General features: G+C 37.6%; 1 protein-coding gene across 1 annotated transcript in view; it reads right to left on the bottom strand.

The window, feature by feature from the left end:
• Nucleotides 1-758: 758 nt before the first annotated feature.
• LOC135479605 (sorbin and SH3 domain-containing protein 1-like) overlaps nucleotides 759-19,600 on the bottom strand; it is an 80,522-nt gene continuing 61,680 nt past the window's right edge. The window contains exons 26-36 of the mRNA XM_064759533.1: nucleotides 16,015-16,160; nucleotides 9,093-9,329; nucleotides 7,633-7,730; nucleotides 7,080-7,165; nucleotides 6,660-6,794; nucleotides 6,178-6,292; nucleotides 5,626-5,736; nucleotides 5,106-5,268; nucleotides 4,242-4,788; nucleotides 3,720-3,886; nucleotides 759-2,920 (exon numbers count right to left, since the gene is read on the bottom strand). Of these exons, the coding sequence (XP_064615603.1) occupies nucleotides 2,916-2,920; nucleotides 3,720-3,886; nucleotides 4,242-4,788; nucleotides 5,106-5,268; nucleotides 5,626-5,736; nucleotides 6,178-6,292; nucleotides 6,660-6,794; nucleotides 7,080-7,165; nucleotides 7,633-7,730; nucleotides 9,093-9,329; nucleotides 16,015-16,160 (1,810 nt within the window). The 3' untranslated portion in view covers nucleotides 759-2,915. The remainder of the gene's footprint in view (nucleotides 2,921-3,719; nucleotides 3,887-4,241; nucleotides 4,789-5,105; nucleotides 5,269-5,625; nucleotides 5,737-6,177; nucleotides 6,293-6,659; nucleotides 6,795-7,079; nucleotides 7,166-7,632; nucleotides 7,731-9,092; nucleotides 9,330-16,014; nucleotides 16,161-19,600) is intronic.

Here is a 19,600-nt window from a genome sequence, read left to right on the forward strand (position 1 = left end):
CCGACATATCCAACTCCGCTATATAAGAATGTCACAAGCACGAGATTTGAATTTATACCAGTTACCACTTCCTCGAAAGGATACACTGAGGCTGCAAGTATACACATTTTTTAATTACATTTTTGTTTTGTACGAGTCACTAATGTCACGTTAATCTCACTTGTCAGTAAAATCCAGGGTTTTATTGCTTTCGAAAGCTTCTGAAGGCTTCTGTTTGGAAATTTACGAGCTGCAGTTACACAGGAATTGTAATTTGTTTTAAGTTTATCGATTGATATTTCTGTATTACATACTCAGGAATTTTTCGCTTTAACAGTTATAGGATGGCGGTCATTCTTAGGAATGACATAGGAACGCTTATTGGTGTGCAATTTAACCAGTCCTGGCGTTTATGTCGATCTTCTAATTCAGCTCATCTAGTGGGCCCGAAGTGATCTGGGCCACCTAACCCAATCTGGTCATTCCAGTTTGGCCAGTTTCAGTAAGTTCAAAATTTGAAACGCCATTTAGACGCGTTCTTCTCAGACCAAATGAGTTAAATATGGGAACACTTAACAAGAGTTGGATTGTGACAAATATGACAAAATTATAACCTTTCGTACTATAAACTGCTTGTTATATAAAACTTGAAAGCTTGGACTGAAATAAAACATCGCTTTGTCAAATCGCCCAAATGCTGCCTTTGGTGGTCCTAAATACTGCTCTAAGGGAGACTACCAAACACAAGATTCTGCTACAGAATCACAAAACAACAAATAATGACGCAACAGATTTTATTTTATCATGCACCAATATAATCTGTCGTCTAACACAGACTCATAGATCTACTGGCAAGCTGTAAATCAAGCCACATCGTTCAGTAGAATTGCTCTAGTCTAGCGATGTATACGTTTTGGGCATAACCGTCTGAGAACATTAGCACTGGGATTGAGATCTTCAGACAATGGGTGGTATTGCGAACTTCCAAAAATAAAAACACCAACAAAGGAACTCATTACAGTATAATATATGTAAGTCTGATATCCAGTAGGCCTACATTTAGTTGTCTATAACAGTGGCATAAGAGAAGTACAGAATTGATAAGTGCAGGTCAATTGGTGGAAGAAAGGCTTGTCCAAAAAAAAGCGAAGGAATCTTGTGCAAATTTAAGTATTGACAAGAGCATACACCAAAATCATCTTCCCGAAACCTGACATGCTCACAATATCTTCTAAATTTATCACTTCTGTCAAAATTACACCTGCAGTTCATCTTTGAAAACTTCACAGTTCTTTTATCAGTTTATTCAATAGCACCAACAAACACTTAACTGATCTAAATTATACAAACTATGTTATCACCATAACAACAAAAACCATGTAATTTTCTACTAAATAAGATGTTTAGTGATAAGCCTTTTCCCTATGCTTTCTCCATCGACAAGTATCAATATGAACGTTACATACATGTGCATATCTAAATCTGGTGCACTGGCAAAAATTATATCGTACTTAAAATGGAGGGTTTAACAAAAAGTTAAATTTCAATAATGGACAAAATGTGATTGCAAGCTGGCAATAATATGTTAGTGCATAAATCTAAAAAGTGTGAACATCCACAGTACACAATTACACTATATATAGATAAAAGGAAAATGAAAAAAAAAGTACATTATGGAGATATTATGCTACTTAGCATTGGCTCTAAATAAAGTTGAAAAATTCACAACCAGGTCTAGAGAAACAGATCTCAAGTTACTGGACTGACGAAATTCTGGACTAACAAACAATTTTCTCCATAATAAATGAACGATGGACTTTTGGACAACGTTACAGTTTGCATCAAAACAGAGCAAACCAAAACAAAAAAAAGTTTTATACATGTATACCTTCATACATTTTTGACCATAATGTTACAAAACCATAATTATGCTTCTTAACCATGATTTGTTTCAAGAAAACCGAATCAGATAATAAACTTTCCATCAAGAAATCACATTAGCTCATTTGCTCGACATTCTTTTTGCTGCTCTATCCAGCAGATGCGATCAGAAAACCAAGTTCCTCATTGAAATGTCCCTCGAAAAGTGCATGTAAAGCCCCCAAGGATATTTAAAAACTATTTGTGTACATGTATTTAAAAAATGTCAGTTGTAAAATACCTCTAAAATTGTCAAGCTGCTTTAAAGCCATACACCATTGACATTAATCATTTGAAGAGTGCTAACTGAATCATAGGCCAGTAATTTCACTGAGTTTGCAACCAATAGCTGCATGTATCCCTGGTTTATATAGGGTGCATCTATTAACACCAGACCATCTTTATCTACATGTAGCTTTGATGTGTCAGTAAAATGCATGTTAATGCTGTACAATATAGAATTTTAAGATTAAACAAAACTGGCCATTTTGGCAACCCTTCCAACCTGTCAGTTTATTATAAACAACTGGCCCTTCAAAATAGCTCTAAAAATTTCTATGTACACTATACAGAAGCATTAGAGCAGGACAACACAACAAGAAAATAAGCAATAAATCTTCTACGGTTTTCAGGATCAAGAACCATAATCTGTAATAACTTAGAGCCATAAAACGTTGTCCATGGATGGATTATGAAGTTGGATATAATACCTTTATATATTAAATGTGAAGTTACCAAGAATTTCACACCATCCGTTAAAACCAGAAATGGGCAAACAAAAGTGTGAGTCAAGTTGAGTTTTTGAAAACTTGCAAAACTAGAACCAACTTTAAATCAAGTTAATACATTATTGAAAATTGTCCTTTAAAACAAAAGCTTGGCTGATTTCCATTGTGTTCTCGCTCATCTGCCACTTGCTTGCTGGTATCTGATGCAAAGGCCTGGCAAACTTTTTCATCTTGGCTACTGCTTCAAATGGTAGGTTTCAATGAAGGTATTTGCAATGATGCTTTTCATCACGCTGAAAAATAAGCAATGAAAACAATGTGTGTTAATATTTACTTGTAATACACAATGTCACCAAATTTTTAAGCCCCTTTTCAGGTCAAAGTAACATATTTTTGCAGCATCCAGAACATTTAAACAGAAAGTGAACAGAACGTGAACACAGGGTGTAATAATGATGGAATATGATTATTATGCCTCATTCATGACCATCGCAATATCATCCTTGACAGTGACAAGAAACGCTCATGACAGCAAATGAAATCTGAAGCTTCTGCATGTGCAATTATGATCTAAACGCATAAGTTGCTCCCTGAGGATTAAGCCAAAACTTCTGGGTTGATTCAGTGATGATGACACCATAAACTCTACCACTTTCAGTGGATGCCTTGGGAATTTATTTTAGCTCACAAACAGATAAAGTCATGGACTGGGACTCCAATAGCAATAACTATCAGTTAACTGACCAATCAAGTCGAGTTCACTATTGAACCAATCACACTGAATGTTACAGTGTTGAGTGTAGGGAATAATACAGACAAAAGCCAGCTAACCAAATTGACACTCATACTTTTGTCAAGACATCCCAAAATTCTGGTCACCCTTTAACACACAAAACTATTATCCCAACTGTTCAACCAACAGTCATTCAGGTACAATTGCTACAATTTTCAACAAAAGGTTTTCAATCCCATGTTCTTAGTCTTGCAAAAGGAAATACTTTGGTATACACTGATATCCTTCCACAAGAAATAGAATTGGAGGCATTGAACTAATTTATTGCTGGCCTGAGTGCTATCCTTTGTACAACTTACTGATTTTTTGCACATAATTTCCTGGGAAGGTTCCGAACATGCCTGTTCTGGCCGAGGTGCCCACATACCAGCCATCATCGCACTTCTCCATAACATACACCTCATCCCCTTCAATCAGCTCCAGTTCATCTTCATTCATTGGTTTGTATGTGTACATGGCCCGGTATCTGCAAGCCCATGGCACAAGTAACTCAGACAATGTAAACATAGCTTCAGACATTTTAAGGGTTCTCATCAACATGGTATGTAGTGTTGACAATCCTATCTCAAACTGCACGGTCTTCGTTTTTGCTTTCTGTGATACAGTTTTTCAGACAATTTCAAGAAGGGATGATAATGGTCGAGACATCAGTATTATCATTGTTTGTCATGAACAACAAGGTATGTACAAATTTCTGCTAAGTGCGTGTTGGCATGGATTAATTTCTTCTCAAGTCGTCTCCTGTGAGGCAGCTTTAAGGTCTGGTCCCACGTTAGGTCATATATAACAAAAAAAATAAATCGCCTCAAACTGACACATACCTGGTGAGGGCCAAATCATCATCTGGGATAGCACTCTTAAGGTTTCCTTGCTCATAAGAAATGGGGCTGCGGATTTGGCTGACAGGTGAGGGAGGTTTTTTCCCCAGGGTAGGGCTGGGTCGTGACTGTGAGGGAGACATATAATCCTGATAAGTGGACTGGTTGTAGCTGGAGGAGAGCCCATAATCCTGAGGTTGTCCAAAGTCTGGTGGCTGTGCATAATCGGATGACCTGCTGTAGCTCGACTGTCCATAACTAGGTTGGGGTGATCCATAACCTTGAAGCTGTGGCTGCCTGTAACTCAGCTGCTGTCCATAGTTTGGCTGAGACTGGCTGTAGTTCATTGGCTGACTATAGTTCTGTGAGCTGTAGCCACCTGGCTGGCTCATATTAGGGTACTGTGCCACTGGCTGAAGCCGTGACTGTCCTGCAGCATTAGGCCTGTAAGTTGGAGCAGATGATGGCCGTGCCACAAACGCACTTGGTGAGGGCTGAGGCGGTGGGGTCGGGGCATCAAAACTGACAGGTGAGAGCATCTCTGGGGTACCTGTCAAAAATGAGTACATATGTATATGTAAAACAGGTTATAACAGCTAATTTAAAGAGGTGACAAAACAGCAAATTGCATTAACACAATCTCATGAGGTTTAAGTGCAATTTTTAAAACCTGACATTGACTTCCAAAATATTTCCATCCTCTCCTTTCCCCTACATACTTATTCCACAATTCTAACTAATACAGTCTGTACTGAAAATTTAAAGTCTTCATTGCTTTTCACACATATGAAGCAGCAAAAAAAAACCAAAAAACAACAATAACAGTATATGTGAGAGTGAATGTGAAAAAACACCATGTCAGCTTACCAGCCATAGGAGTAGGTATGACAGATGGTGCTGGGGTGACAAGTGGGGTAGACGGTTCTCTTATCACCTCCACATATGCCACAGGGAAGATGCCCTGCCGGCCTCCTATCTGACCCTCATACCAATTCTCATCAACCTGCCTCAGTAAAACTACAATTTCTCCCTGTCAAGGAAAAAAACAACAGTTCTAGTACCCTTTTTAATTAAAAAAAGATATTTAAAACACAACAAAAACCTGAACTTCTATTTGTATGCACCTAGTAAAACAAAATACAATACAAAGGTACTAGATTTCACAAGACACTTCCAAAGTGGTACAATTTAATGCAAAGTATTGTGTGATAAACATATTTGTCAAGATCAAAGTTGAAAAAATGTTTGACATGGTCAATGATGAGACAAGGTACCCATATACCTGTAGGCACAAAAGGTGTATTGGAATGATTTATGTTCTACTCCATACAAAAGGTCCTTCTGGTTAATAATTACATTTGTTTAAGCATAAAAACAGAACACATACTTTTCTCAGGGACATTTCCACTGGGGTCTGGGCAGTAAAGTTGTACTTTGCCTTCGCCTGACCCTCAGACTGTAAGGCGGCTGCTTTAGCTGCTTCAATTGATGTGACAATCTGAAATATAACAATCATTTTGCACAGAAGTATGTCCACAGGGCACTGCTACATGCGTGTGGAATATAAATAACTAATTAACACTAAATTTTCATTGTGAAATATTCACTGCTTTTTATTTGAAGTATATTTCCTTCAGTTTTCAATAAACCGTTTGTATCAAGTTTACAACAGTTTGGTCACATCTCCCAAATTATCTCCCTTTACATGTACATCATAACATGTATGTCTGGTGCATGCATATTTAATTTCAGACATGAAGCAGATTCTTAAAATTGTGCGACCTCAAAAATAAACCACGTACCCGTATATCATATATATATCTATTTCAGCAAAGCAACAGACAAACTGGTTTAATCACCAAAATGAAATTATTAAAAAAAAAATCCTTCATTTCTGCATTTTTTTTTTTGTATTTAATTCGACTGATATGACACATACCTCCACATAGTTTGACGGGAAGATACCGATTCTCCCATTACGCTCTCCTTCATACCAATTTTTATCCAGCTGTCTGTGGAGGTACAGTATGTCATTTTTCTTGAAACTCAACTCCCTGAAAAACATAAGCATTCAGGAATAGTAGTCACCAATATTCCACAAGAATTTTTTATAGTCCTAACATTATGTGGTTAAATGTGAGTTCAATTTGGTTAAAGTCTCTCTGAAATTAAAGGTCATATTAGAGACTCTTTCATATAATCATGGGACTTTTAAGGTTATTAAAATAGTTTTGAAATGTACAAGAGTTCATTTAGCATCCGTTCTGTTCTGTGTCAAGCAAATTCTTGATTTATTTGCAAATGGAGAAAATCAACAAAGAACAAGCCTTTTATTTAAAACATCAAAGGTATGGTCATAATGTAACTGTAAACATATATATAACTTCATTACTACACAAAGAACTATATGTATGTACATACCTAGGGTTCTGGGCACTGAAACTGTACAAGGCTCGTGCTTTCCCACGAATCTGAAATCCTCGCCTTCTCTCTGGAGGAACACTGAGTGTTGACACTTGGTCCTCAAAACGATTACTTGGTATGGGTGACTTTTGCCTGTGAGAATACAATATTACACATGTCATTAACATGTTACTCACATTCCACACATCTCATCAGCAAAAGTAGGTACTACTATTACAGGTAATCAGAATATGCATTATAACCCAGTTTGCTTACAAAGTGTACACCTTGGCAAAAAAAACATTCGAAATAAAATAAACATCATGTGTATAATAGAAGTAACTTTATGGTAATTTACAGTAATCATCAAATCCTTACTGATTCTGTTTAACATTATAAATGAATAATACGTTTTTGTAATTGCATATTTGAACTCACGTATAAATATCATGATGTCTCCTGGACTCGTTCTTTAATTGTTCTTCCAAAATTCTTCGCTGCCTTTCTTCTTCATATATTTGTTCCTATGTTCAATTGAAAGAGAATTATTGAAAATTCCTAAACATATGTGCTATTTGTGACCCACTGAGAGCACAATGTATTTGCCAACACGTGAAATTATCGTTCCCCTGGAGTTTACATGGTGATCGAAATCCGTTCCCCTGAATTTATGTTTAGGAGATCGACGGGGGATCAGCTGGTTCAATCGCCTCTTATGTCGAGGCCTGTGAGCAAGTACACGTACATGTAAAAGAATGATTAAAACATCTGATATTCTTGCTGTCACTGGGCCATCATAAGTTTTAAGTCTATAATCTTTTAAACATTTTAATGCCACAATACCAAAACAACATCTTACATTATCTGCGCCCAATGTAGCAAAAGTCTTAAACACAGTGGAACACAAATGAATTTGTACACTGTACATTATGCACAGTATACAATTATTGTTCTTCAGTTTCTAATATCAGAGGGCACCTGCAACCCTTACCAGCCTCTGTTTTCTGTATTTCTCCTCTTCTTCTCTCCTGCGTATCTCCTTTTCTGTGGGTGGTGGCTTAGGCACATCTGAGGTGACATGTCTGAATACTGTAAAGTTAACAAAACATGTGATGAAGTCCTGTCAATAGCTATAAAGAATATCTATATGCTGTAACAAGCACACCCAAGATTAGCATTTGAACAGTCAAACAACTACACTACATGTTGTAAAGCATAGCGTTATTAAAACAGCAAAACAAAATTAAGAAAAAAAAAAAAATGCACCCAGAGCAAGCCCGCAAGTTGGATTACTTACAAGATGGTTTAATGAAAAATTAAATCAGAAATGCATACTATGAAAAAACACAAGCAAAAGTTAAAATAAAATGAATGAATGGAGTAAAATAAAACTGAAATATTGTGAAAATCTAAATCTGATACAAAAAAAAAATAGAATGTGAAGAATGGGTTTTATAAAAGAGGGCTATTTTTTTCATCTGAACAAGTATACATATTACACAATTAAGAAATGTGACAGGTTACATTTCTAAGGTAAGTAAGGTGGTTAGTAATTTTTCTAGTCTATTCAAGTGTCACTTATTCTCTTGTTTATTTTGTTGAAATGCATGCAACATCACACATACCTGTTCCTGTTCACTGTCATACATGAATGCTTAAAACAAAGCTTACTTTAAGTGCAATTTATGACTTAAGAGAGAACAAGACAAAAGAAAAAAAAAAGGAACAAAAACATAATCATGCTGATTTTCTTGTGAGGAAATTTTAGGTCAAGTTAATAAACCTTTTCCTGTCACTTTTTTGTTAATGACTTCTTTAAAGATTGTGTACAAAAAAAATACAGTAAATGCATGATGCCATAAAACATTCCTTATTATGTTCTAGCACAAAATACAGAGTTATTGCCCTTGAAACCAGACTGACAAAGCCATTAGAATAGCATAGCATTCTTAGTGTTTTTTAGTATGTAGAAATGAGTAAATTTGGTTAATACTATTATGTGAATAACTAACTGTGGATATTAGTATCATCATGTGTGCATGTTTATCCTGAACAGTAACAGGCTGAACCCTATATTGACATGCTACATGATTACATGTAAGATGATAATGAAAGTCTGTGACCTATACCCATTCCCATATTTTACACATTTTTGCATGCATAGGAACATACAACTTCTTAAAATCAAGCAAAACTATGCTTGAAGCCAAGGTGGAAGTATCTTAACAGCAAGGAAGTCAAAGTAAGCCAACAGTTTCATGAGCCTACAAGTATAAATTGGAGGCAGATTTCAATTACATGTAATTGTATATAATTAAATGAACTGAAACACAGATCAAGATTGTAAAGACTTAGTTCCCATGCACCAGTAAGCTGTTAGAAGGGTTACATGTCGTGTTATAGCAGAGCATCAGCACAACACACACTGTACATGTACTTATGTCATGGTACCTCTATCGTTAGGCTTAGCTGCTGGGGGGCTTTTCACCCCTAATTGTTGGGCAGCCGTTAGGCTACTGCGAGGAAGCTTTGGCCTCGCTGGAACACCATGTGGAACATTTTTATCATTTCGGACAGGGGGGCTAGGAACACCCCCATTAGCTGTGGTAGAGTTTTCGTGCTTTGGGGTTGGGTTGGTAGGCCTGACAAGACGAACTGGGCGTTCGACAGGACCAGGCTGTGTTTTAGCTACAACATGCAAAAAAATAAAAAAAGAAACCAAATAAATACATAAACTGGTGCAAGCCAAACTCTAATTCATCACATGAACTTAAGAGGAAAAAATATAAATAAAGACCACACAACAGAATAACACTCAAAATTTGAATACATTCAATTTGGTGATTGTACATGTATTTTAGATGACAATTACCAAAAGCTGTAGACATTAAGTTACATTCAAGGAATCTGATGTGCGACTGATTCAAACAAACACAAAAAAGCTTGTCTGCCTTCCTGAAAAAAGATCTGTGATACAAAACCCAATTTGAAATCAAGTCTTGTTCATGTCCTGTAAAGTTAAAACATCCAAATCTAGTAATTGACATTTGTACAAAAGTGAGCACCTCCCTAAAGATTCACTGTGAAGTGCAAAAACAACCATGTGATTACATGACATTCAGAGGGCAAAGATCAACACACTGAGTATCTCATACAAGAAAGTCTGATCAAGAAAGAACAGAGCCACCAATACCAGTGAAGCAGACGAAAGCAAAGCCACACATTGAACAGAAACAGGTTGGAACAACCTTGATATTCAATTATTGCCACTAGATAACATCCACTGCTGCTCTCTTATGGTCAAGCTAGAAGCCTAGCACCCTCTTAAAGATCTGAAGAACCAGCAAACATGAAAGACTATAGTCACAGGCAAGGAACTCCTCAACAAACATCAACACTGCATTAAACCAAATCAACATGCAACTGTGCGTAATTATTCTCACATGGCTGACAGAGTGCAGAGAAGATTTTTATTCAGCAGAGATACAATGCATAGCTAAAATTAACTGAGAAAAACGACACTGTGATTGCAGTATTAAATCAGTACTGCTGTAAAACCAGGCTTTGTACTTTTGAAAACAGTGCTTATAAAGTATTTAATATGCTTTTAATGTGTACATGCCTTACTGTGCATACACTTATATTAACACTATTAAAGTGGTTTACACGTTTTCAGTAAACTACTACTTCATTTGTTCATTTTTTCTTGTTTATTATATACAGTCAAACCTGATAAACATTTACACACCTAGATGTGCAATTCGCATGAAGTTTTATGGCTGCTATGGATATTCCTAGATCAGTTTAGTGTCACTAATTACACATGTTTGTGTAATGTATTCTTAACATTCTTTATGGATTTTTATGTTTTTATTTTGTTGATCACTGAAAATTCTGCTGTCACGACATTTTTATAGGGAAAAAAATGGGTGCTAAAAACTAAACAAAAACATAAAAACTATTAAAAAAAGGGGGAAATATATTTTGCTCACATGAATGAACAAAAGTTACAGAAAAGCACTGAATTTAATATTAACCTTTGTCTTGACTGTCTGGGCCAATTCCAACACGCTTCTGGCTTAGCTGGCCGGGGTCTGACTTGCTCCCAGGCAGTCTGTACCGTTTGTCCTCATGCAATGGTCTATGCTGAGGTTCATTATTAACTACACGTAGTTCGTCAGCTCGCCGAGCCTTCGGTAATGACACGGTGTGGTAGGTTTTCTGATGGAGTGCGTAAGATGGGGGACTGTGGCGTGGGGTGTAAGGAGGAGGAGGAGGAGGAGGAGGAGGTGGGGGTATAAAAGAACCACTAGAAGAGATCATACTGCTGGGTTTGGTGGGTGAGGCATGAGGGTGAAGTGGAGTGACAGAGTGAGGACTAAGTGTAATCGTTGCTGGGGATGCTGTCCTATTCGCAGCTTGCTTGGTCTTGGTCTCTTCCCATTCCTCTGCTAAATGGTCCAGGTATTTCACTGCCATCTCCTTGTACTCAGCTTCATTGAGCTTGCCTTCTGTACCACCACCTACAACTTGTCTCACCTCCCTCAGTATCTCAGCTGGAGCTGTGTACGTGTCATAATCCATTATTGTTGGGGGACGCAACTTCACAGAAACCTTTATCTTAGCTTCTGAACTATCCTTGGCTTTGTCAAATGGCCCTATTAATGCTCCACTGTCCTTCTTCTTAAACTGTTCTCGAATGGCAGAAATCTGGCCACAGTTCAAAGTTTTTATTTCTTGAGGGACAGTATCCTTCACTTTTTGGTTTGAGCTTGCCTGCTCATACTTAAGTTTCATTTCAGAGACAGCATTTGTCTTTTTCAGAGAAGGCATAGCATTGTGGGACTTGGAATGCTTCATTGAAGCTTTTGGTTGCCTGTCCAAATGCTCTGGAACTGAGCTTGCTTTTGCATACAGACTGCTGTTGCTGGTGTTGTACACTTGGATATCATTATCATCCTTGATGATAAGCGTATCAGTACTACTGGTGGATGCCCTATCATCCATTTTTGGGATGGTCTTTCCTCGTCGTTCATTAATTTTTAGCCTCTGATTCATATCACCTGGAATTGTGCTCGATTCCAAACCTGTCAGAGAGTTTGCTCTTTCATCCAACATTTTTATGTTCACTTGGTGCCATGATGGCTGAGAGACACCCTTGTTGAGTTCTGATGCGCTTGCTTTACTAAACTCAATTGCCTCACCAGATGTGTGTTTTAAGGGATGAGTAGCAAATATGTTATGTGAAAACTCATTATTAACAGCCAAAGGTCTTAAGTCTCTGATCTGGAAAGGCTTGAATTCACGGCTGCTATTAGGTGTATTGACAGGACTTGTGTGCCATTCTGTCTCTTGAATTACCGCAATAGTTTTGGCCTTATCAGGCCCTGAAGACAGGGATCGTGAGTGGTTTTGGGTTTTACCATAAAATATGCTTGCTTGAACTGGGGGATGAGGTTGGTTTACATTCCCAGAATCACTTGTGCTGTTCCTAATGACCTCTTGCACAAATGAGTTGATTTTCTGTCTGACATTACCTACACAATCTGAACTTGGAAATGTGTTATGGTTGTCTTCCCTTTCTTTTCTTGTGCCTGTGGTAACAGACATGTATTCCAATCCTGAGGAATGGGTTGGTGAAGAAGTTGATTGTGTTTGATGCTTAGAACCTGAAGGCACAATGTCAGGCATGCTTTTACCATAGACTTTGTCATCTATAATTTGCAGGGTTTTACCCTGAACATGGGTTTCTTCTGCAATTATTTTACTATGTCTGTCAATAACTGATCCAATTTTTGGACTGTGATGAAACATTGGAACTGTATCTGCGACAGCTTCTGTATGTAAATCTGGCTGGCTTTTATGGAAAATTGGTTCAGAATTGGAACCAATGGTCCAATTTTCTGGAAACACATGTTCAGAACGACGATTATCATGAGGGGGTTTCACACCACTGAAAAATGATCCCTTATATGAATCTGACCTCAGGTGTGCTGGAGAAGTTCCATCAGCTTCATCTTTATATGGCGCAGAAATGGATCTGACATGGAGTTTCTCTATGTTTGGCAGAGATTTAGACTTACTTTTTAAGTTGGTCACATGGATTTCATAACTGTTTGAAGGTTCTTCAATATTGGTTCCATAAAGGGCTCGCTCTTTTGACTTTTTAGCAGCGATATCCTGAAGCTTAAGGTAAGACCCAGGAGGATATTCTGTTTGCTTCTCACCTTCGTTTACAGTGTTTTTGTCAATGATCTCAGATTTATCCAACTTGTGGTATTTTTGTTTCAGTTTCACAAAAGATAGCTCCCTTTTGATGCTGAAAGGAAGCTCTTTTGTGCTGATTATGCTCTGCTTCATCAAACACAGCCTTTATGTCACCAAGAGACTTCTCTTTTCTTAACAACCCATGATCCTTTGATGGCATCCAGTGCACAGAATGGGTATTGTTCATATCATAGAAAAACTCCTTGTTCTGTTTTGCTTCATCAAGTTCATGATAAAGGTCATTTAGCTCATCCATGGTGTCAAACTTATACTTTGAGATAATGCCAGCATCAGTTATGCCAGTATCTTTCATCTTAACATTATCATGAACAATTTTCTCTTCAATTTCTGCCACCCTTCCTAAAACTGCGAAATTCTTCTGCAGTTTAAGAAATTTTTCAGATTTCCTAGAAGAATGTAGGACTCCTGCAGCATATGACTGGTAGGTTTGTGAGCTTAGTCTAGAGCGATCACTGCTGACAGACACTTTTGCTGACATTGCACGTCTCTCTGAATGACATGGCGAACAGGGTCTTCTTCCTTGACCTTGTCCAGAGTGTCCTAACTTTCCCCTGGTAGTTGTCTTGGCAACTACGAAGTCAGTATTGTAGCCATCAGTTTTAGGCTCATGGTTTGCTGCAAAATTATTGTTTGAACTAAGGGTTGGTACTCTGTGGCTTGCTCTTTCCTCTCTCTTGAAATGACTCTTAGCCAAGGATGAGTTTAATGGCTGTTTGGCAGGCTGAGATACAACATTTATGTTCATGGTCTGTAATCTCTTTTGATCATTTCTGACGAAGTCTCCTCTTAAGTCTTGAGTGAAGGCTTGTCTTTTCATATTTTCATGCCCATGAAGTCCAACTGTTTGCCTTGTCATACTGAGATCATCTTGACGTGTAGATACATAGGGTTGATAATGTTGGTCAGGGTAATACCCCTTGTTACCCTCTACAGGCCAATCTCCACGTTGAAATATTACATTAAATTCATTGCCATTGCAGCCAGCTCTGGGAACATACATATAATGATACATGTAGCGCTCTGGAAGGTTGTGATTGCCACCAGTGTAATCTGAACTCCAATTGCGATTTGTTTGCCTTGTGCCTTTTTCCAAAGCATACAGGCTTGGCTGCGGTGGAACCACTGGAGGCATGTCAGATGGTAGGTTATTCCTCTGATACGACTTGTGCGGCACATCACTTCTTGGCAGTGCATATGCCTTTAAAGAAGAATGGTTCGGGTGGTAAAGGACTGGGTAAGATGGTTGAACGTCATCTCCAATTTGAGCCTTTGTGAAGGAAAATGGATCTGCATCATATCTCCTTTGGGCCGGATAAGTCATACTGCTGTGGCGCAGGGGTGGAATTACCCTGGTCTCAGAACTGGACATATATGACATGTTTGGTTAGCAAGAAAATCCTTGGCAGTCAAGGAATACAGTAAATACGTAGAGAGTGTTTGCGAGGGTTTTTGAAGCTATTGACAAGATTAGAGACAAGAAAGGCCACCAATGTGGTTAAAAATATTGTCACTGAGGATGCGTTTTGCAGCAACACTACACACACACTCCAAATCCTTTCTGCAAAGACAAGCAGAGGTTAGCATGCTGTTAGTAAAGGACTGCTAAAGTTGGCCAACTGTTTATAAATATGTTCCCATCCATTGTCTGAAGTCATCTTAAATACTTTAGAAACACCATTTTCTGCAAGTGACAAGACATGGGTGCATTTTTATTCAATCAGTGGCAACAACTTTATCATCTGATTGGTCCAGATCCTCAAAGTTTGAAAATGATGCCTTATGGACTATATGAAATCCAGAAAACAGATACCTATCTTTTTACTAACAGAACAGATTGGTAATATGACATATAGATGGAACAAAGACAACTACAGTACTCCATCATCATTCAAAACAGCAACCAAGTCCTTAAGAAGCTTTTCCTGTGTATATACACATGGACCACTCACCAAGGACAATAGGAACATCTAGAATCAAGCACAAAAAGTACACTTTGGTATACTACATCAACTGTGATCACAGAATTAGCAAGGTGAACATAAGTGAAGTGCAAATGGGTAATTTCAAGTGCCCAATAGCAGGTTTGTGGGCAGTGCAAAAGGGCAGCATGTGACAGATAATACATCATTCTAATCATGCCAAACCAATGCATTACAGCAAGTTAAAAGCATATTGCATCTTACGCAAGCATCACATTCAGCAAATATAGAAGGAAAATCCATATTGAAAAAAACCTGTATTCCTTTGGGATAAATAACCCTAAACTCTCAGCAATATCCTTGGGCAGTGACAACCTCAGTTCTGTGTACATATACTTGCAACACAATCCTGAATATTCATGTCTTAATAATTTGAAGCTCTACATGTACTAAGCTCACAGTGAGGAAGAGTGAGAGCAATCAATGGGTTCTTTTATCCACACTATACACGTATATGCTGGACCTTTCCAGAGAGCATTCTGAAGCTTTATAGATACATGGTGTACATTTGCAATACTTAAATTGTTAGTCTCATATGGTGATGATAATACTATACCTCTAGGTATAATGTTTTGACCCTGTTAATACCAGAATACCACAAGTTGTTGTATGACACACTATTTACGTTAAAACAGAACATGTTGGTGTGAAGACGATGGTTTGTTTTCATTGATTGTATCAAATATTTGCACAATGTGGCTTTTAATGAGCAGACTAAAAATAAATGTAGGAACAGAAATAAAGAAACTCAAAGGCAAAGAAATGAGGAAACATTCTTGCGATGTGTCCTGCTTGAATAATTATTATCTTAAGCTCTTTTTAACCCCAAGCCAGCGGAAGAAACACAAGCTCAAGAAATCACAACATAAAATAGTGAAAACAAAAGAAGAACATAGAATTCCCATGAACAAAATCAACACAAAAGGAAAATGAACAAAAGTAATGATGAACCTTGTCTCTGGTGAATGTTCCATTGTCTGGTTTCAAATTGTGAATCTCATGAAACATAGATGGATTATGCTTTCCTACAGAAACTATATTTCTGATGAAACTGGAGAAATTTACTTAATTATTTTGACAAATGCACACTTGACTAATAAACTTACCGACTGGTTTATCAGGAGCAGGTTTTTGCAGGCCTCTATAGGGTATCTCGCCCCCCTTTTGTATCTCTTTGTAGGCAACTCTAACATCCTTTTCATCCTCACTATCTGCTAGTCCTCTTACTTCAGGTCGAACCTGGCCAACATTGCTAAAAAAACAAAACATATCATATATCAACACTATGACAACGGTGAAATGTAAGTAACTCCCACAGCCTATTAACAAGCGCAAACTCCCAATATAGGTGCCTGCATCAGCCCACCATGCACTTAGATCCCTGACCTGCTGAACAACAAACTGACTGACCAACAGACAGACAAAGTGATTTACAGAATAATTTGTTGCAGCTCACAAACACCATTTAGCACCAAAAAAAAAAGACACTGGAAAAGTGGACCACAGTTTTGCACTGGTACTCAACTTTCTTCTCCTTTTCTATAGAAGTTGTATAAATGTATAAACTATCAAATGAAAAGTCCAGTAATAGACTTGTATTTCTCCTAATAATAGTAATAGTAATAGTAATGCTTATTAAAACCCATAATTTCATCAGTTAGAATCTTGTTATGTAGTACTTGAAACTGCAAATTCCTGTATCACAAGCTTTGCTGTTGAGACATAGTACATGTATGTAGAGTATTCATTGCTTTTACCAGATTTAACTTGACTCCTGCAAAGAACACTCTTTACTGATGATATATTTCACAGACAGCCCATAGAATACACGCACTGTAAACAAATTCCGAGAATTTGATGACTGACTTTGTAAATGAGCCAGGTTCCCCCTTTTTGCACTGTATTACCACAAATGGGTCACTATTCAAGGCAGGATGCCAAACTGCAGGGTGCCAAATAATCTCATTACACGCACTACAAACTTCTTTCTAACACACTGCTGCATACACACACGACTCCAAGGTGATGAAATGATTATTTCCATAATCTGATGATAGATTAAATTACTTCTAACTACAGACATGTCTGGAAAAACCTTTCGTATTACAATCAGGACACATCTTTTCATCTCATGGATTAAACATTAAATGTACTTCATATTTTCAATAGAGAATTGTACTTAAAAACCTACCTAAATGTAAGTAACCTAGCTGGCCTCCTTACAAATAAGTCTCTTAACCAGTCCAAGCAGATACAATGACATGCATTAACAACACCTGTTACTAGATACCTATCGATTACACCTCGAAATAAGGCGTAGTGAATAATTTCCTCTCATAAGACATCAGCATATTCATAATGTTCAATATGGCAAGATGACCGCTGGCATTATCAAAGATCAATTTTCACATACACAAATATAGTTCAGATGAACTATCTAAAACCATGCCCTATGTACACCAAGTGCATAATGTACAATGCTGTAATATCAGTCGTTCACTATAAAACAAATCAGATCAGCCTGCATATGCATAAAGACTTTTTTTTACAAACCAAAAAGGGATATGCAGTGTTCATGAAACTAAGACACACACATGTATATGAACAAAAAGCAAAATTCATGGATAAACTTGCACTTTGTATCTGTATTAACAGAATTATGTACAATAAACAAATGTACAATTTATTTATATCCGATGCTATTCAAATTTAATCTCTGTAGCACACAGAAATATAAGGCAACTAGGGCAAGTGCAAAATTATCTATTCTATGTGCTGATCTGTATACTTCCACTACATTCACTCCAAAGCCCTGGAAATTCATTTTGAATGAATTAACTATATACGAAAAAAAAATGTAGGCTAAATATCTACAAAACCTGTTACAAGCTACACTACACAGATATTTACATTGGCTTGGGGCTATGGTAAAACTAGATTAGGTAATACAAAAGATCAGAGGCAGCAATAAATTTTATTCCACCCACTGGATGAGCCTGAGTTAACTGAGGCATGAAAAAGCAATGGTCTATCTTCAGCTAAACGTGAAAATGTAGGATGGTTTAGGTTACTATGGTCTCACCTAGTGCCTAGATCAATATTCTGATCTGCCCTGTTTTCTATCCCAAAGCCATTAACACAGTAATGGACGAGCTTACATGTGGCCTGAACTGAACTCTCATGAGAAAACATATAAAATGTTACAGATGTACATGTATATGTAGTCTATGAGTGTTATTACCATGATATTTTTTCTAGGTTTTTCTTCCATACCTTTTTTCATGCTATCCAAATATTGCTGGTCAAAAACACTTACCAATTCACTACATGACTACCATACCAATTATGTTTACACAGTGATCCCTGAAGATGCTAGATGGTTCAATACACTGTCCGCATTACAAGAACAACCCAATATCCACATACTCTCAGTACTTTTGTACTCACAATGATTAACTTACTTTATAAGACCGTATTAAGAGAACAACGTTAGATAGCTCGAGTTACTATCTGTAAGAAGGAACAAGCTGAGATGTAATGCACATATTCATGGACGTATACTAGTTAGGACATATGACAACATCAATTGAAATGGTGATGTTTAAACTAGAAATCTCCGGTTGTAGTGAAACATTTGGTGGCCACATGACATTGAACATTTAAGTTTACTTAACCCAGCTACATAGAATATACGCAACACCAAATTTACTGCGATCTACCTTCATGTAACACAATGGAAAGCCTATTTGCTTCAATGGTACCTTCATTCACAGTTAAAATCTGACATTCATATACATATAAACTACAATGAAATAATTGTGAAGACTTTCATAAAGCAGTTTTACCTGAAACCCAGCTGCTTTTCACAAACCGACCAGTTACTTTTCATTTGAATACTTCAGGTTCTCAAGATACACGCAACAGCAAAATGCATACATGTATGTATATAAAACGTCATGCCTTATCATGGCAAATCAAGCATGGTTAATGCCAAAATAGTTAATACATGATGTTGTAGCATGATGTAATTACATAAAATACATGAACAATTACAAGCCACTAAATGTACATATCACAAAGGAGAAATGTGAGTGGATATTATGTACCAACTGCAGAAACTATATGGAAGAATATTTAAAGCTTGGTCAGGGTGGCACATATTGATGTCCTATATACAGTGTGTGCTATAAGGTTCGTGGCCTATACACCCACCCACCATGTGTACAAAGTCACAAGCTAGGCGCTGCACTATATGATAACAGAACTGACCCAGAATTATTATGTGTAAGGATTATACCAGTTCTTATATATCTCCCTGTGGGCCCAATTAATCCTTGGTGTGAGGGACAAAGATCTGTACCCACCTGAATGCCAGACTATCTACCAGCTTCTGCATCGCTTTCCTACTCCCTCAGGCTCCATAGCCTGGCATCAGCTCTGTGAGTGAGAGAGCCAGTGAGCAGGACAGGCTAGCAACGCCTGGCACCCTCCTAACACATGATCTAAATCTAAGCCAAGCATACTGGGCCAGGACAGGCCGGTGGCTTGCTCAGGTACCATGTGGCGTGTGTGAGTAGAGTCGTCCCTGAATGGATAAAAAACCCTGTACACACAAACACAGAGGGACATCCATCAAAGGGCAGGGCAGAGACACCCACAACATCAAACAAAGCAGGCACTAGTAAGCACATG

This window comes from Liolophura sinensis, chromosome 1 (genome assembly GCF_032854445.1).
Source record: "Liolophura sinensis isolate JHLJ2023 chromosome 1, CUHK_Ljap_v2, whole genome shotgun sequence".
NCBI classification, from domain to species: Eukaryota; Metazoa; Mollusca; class Polyplacophora; order Chitonida; family Chitonidae; genus Liolophura; species Liolophura sinensis.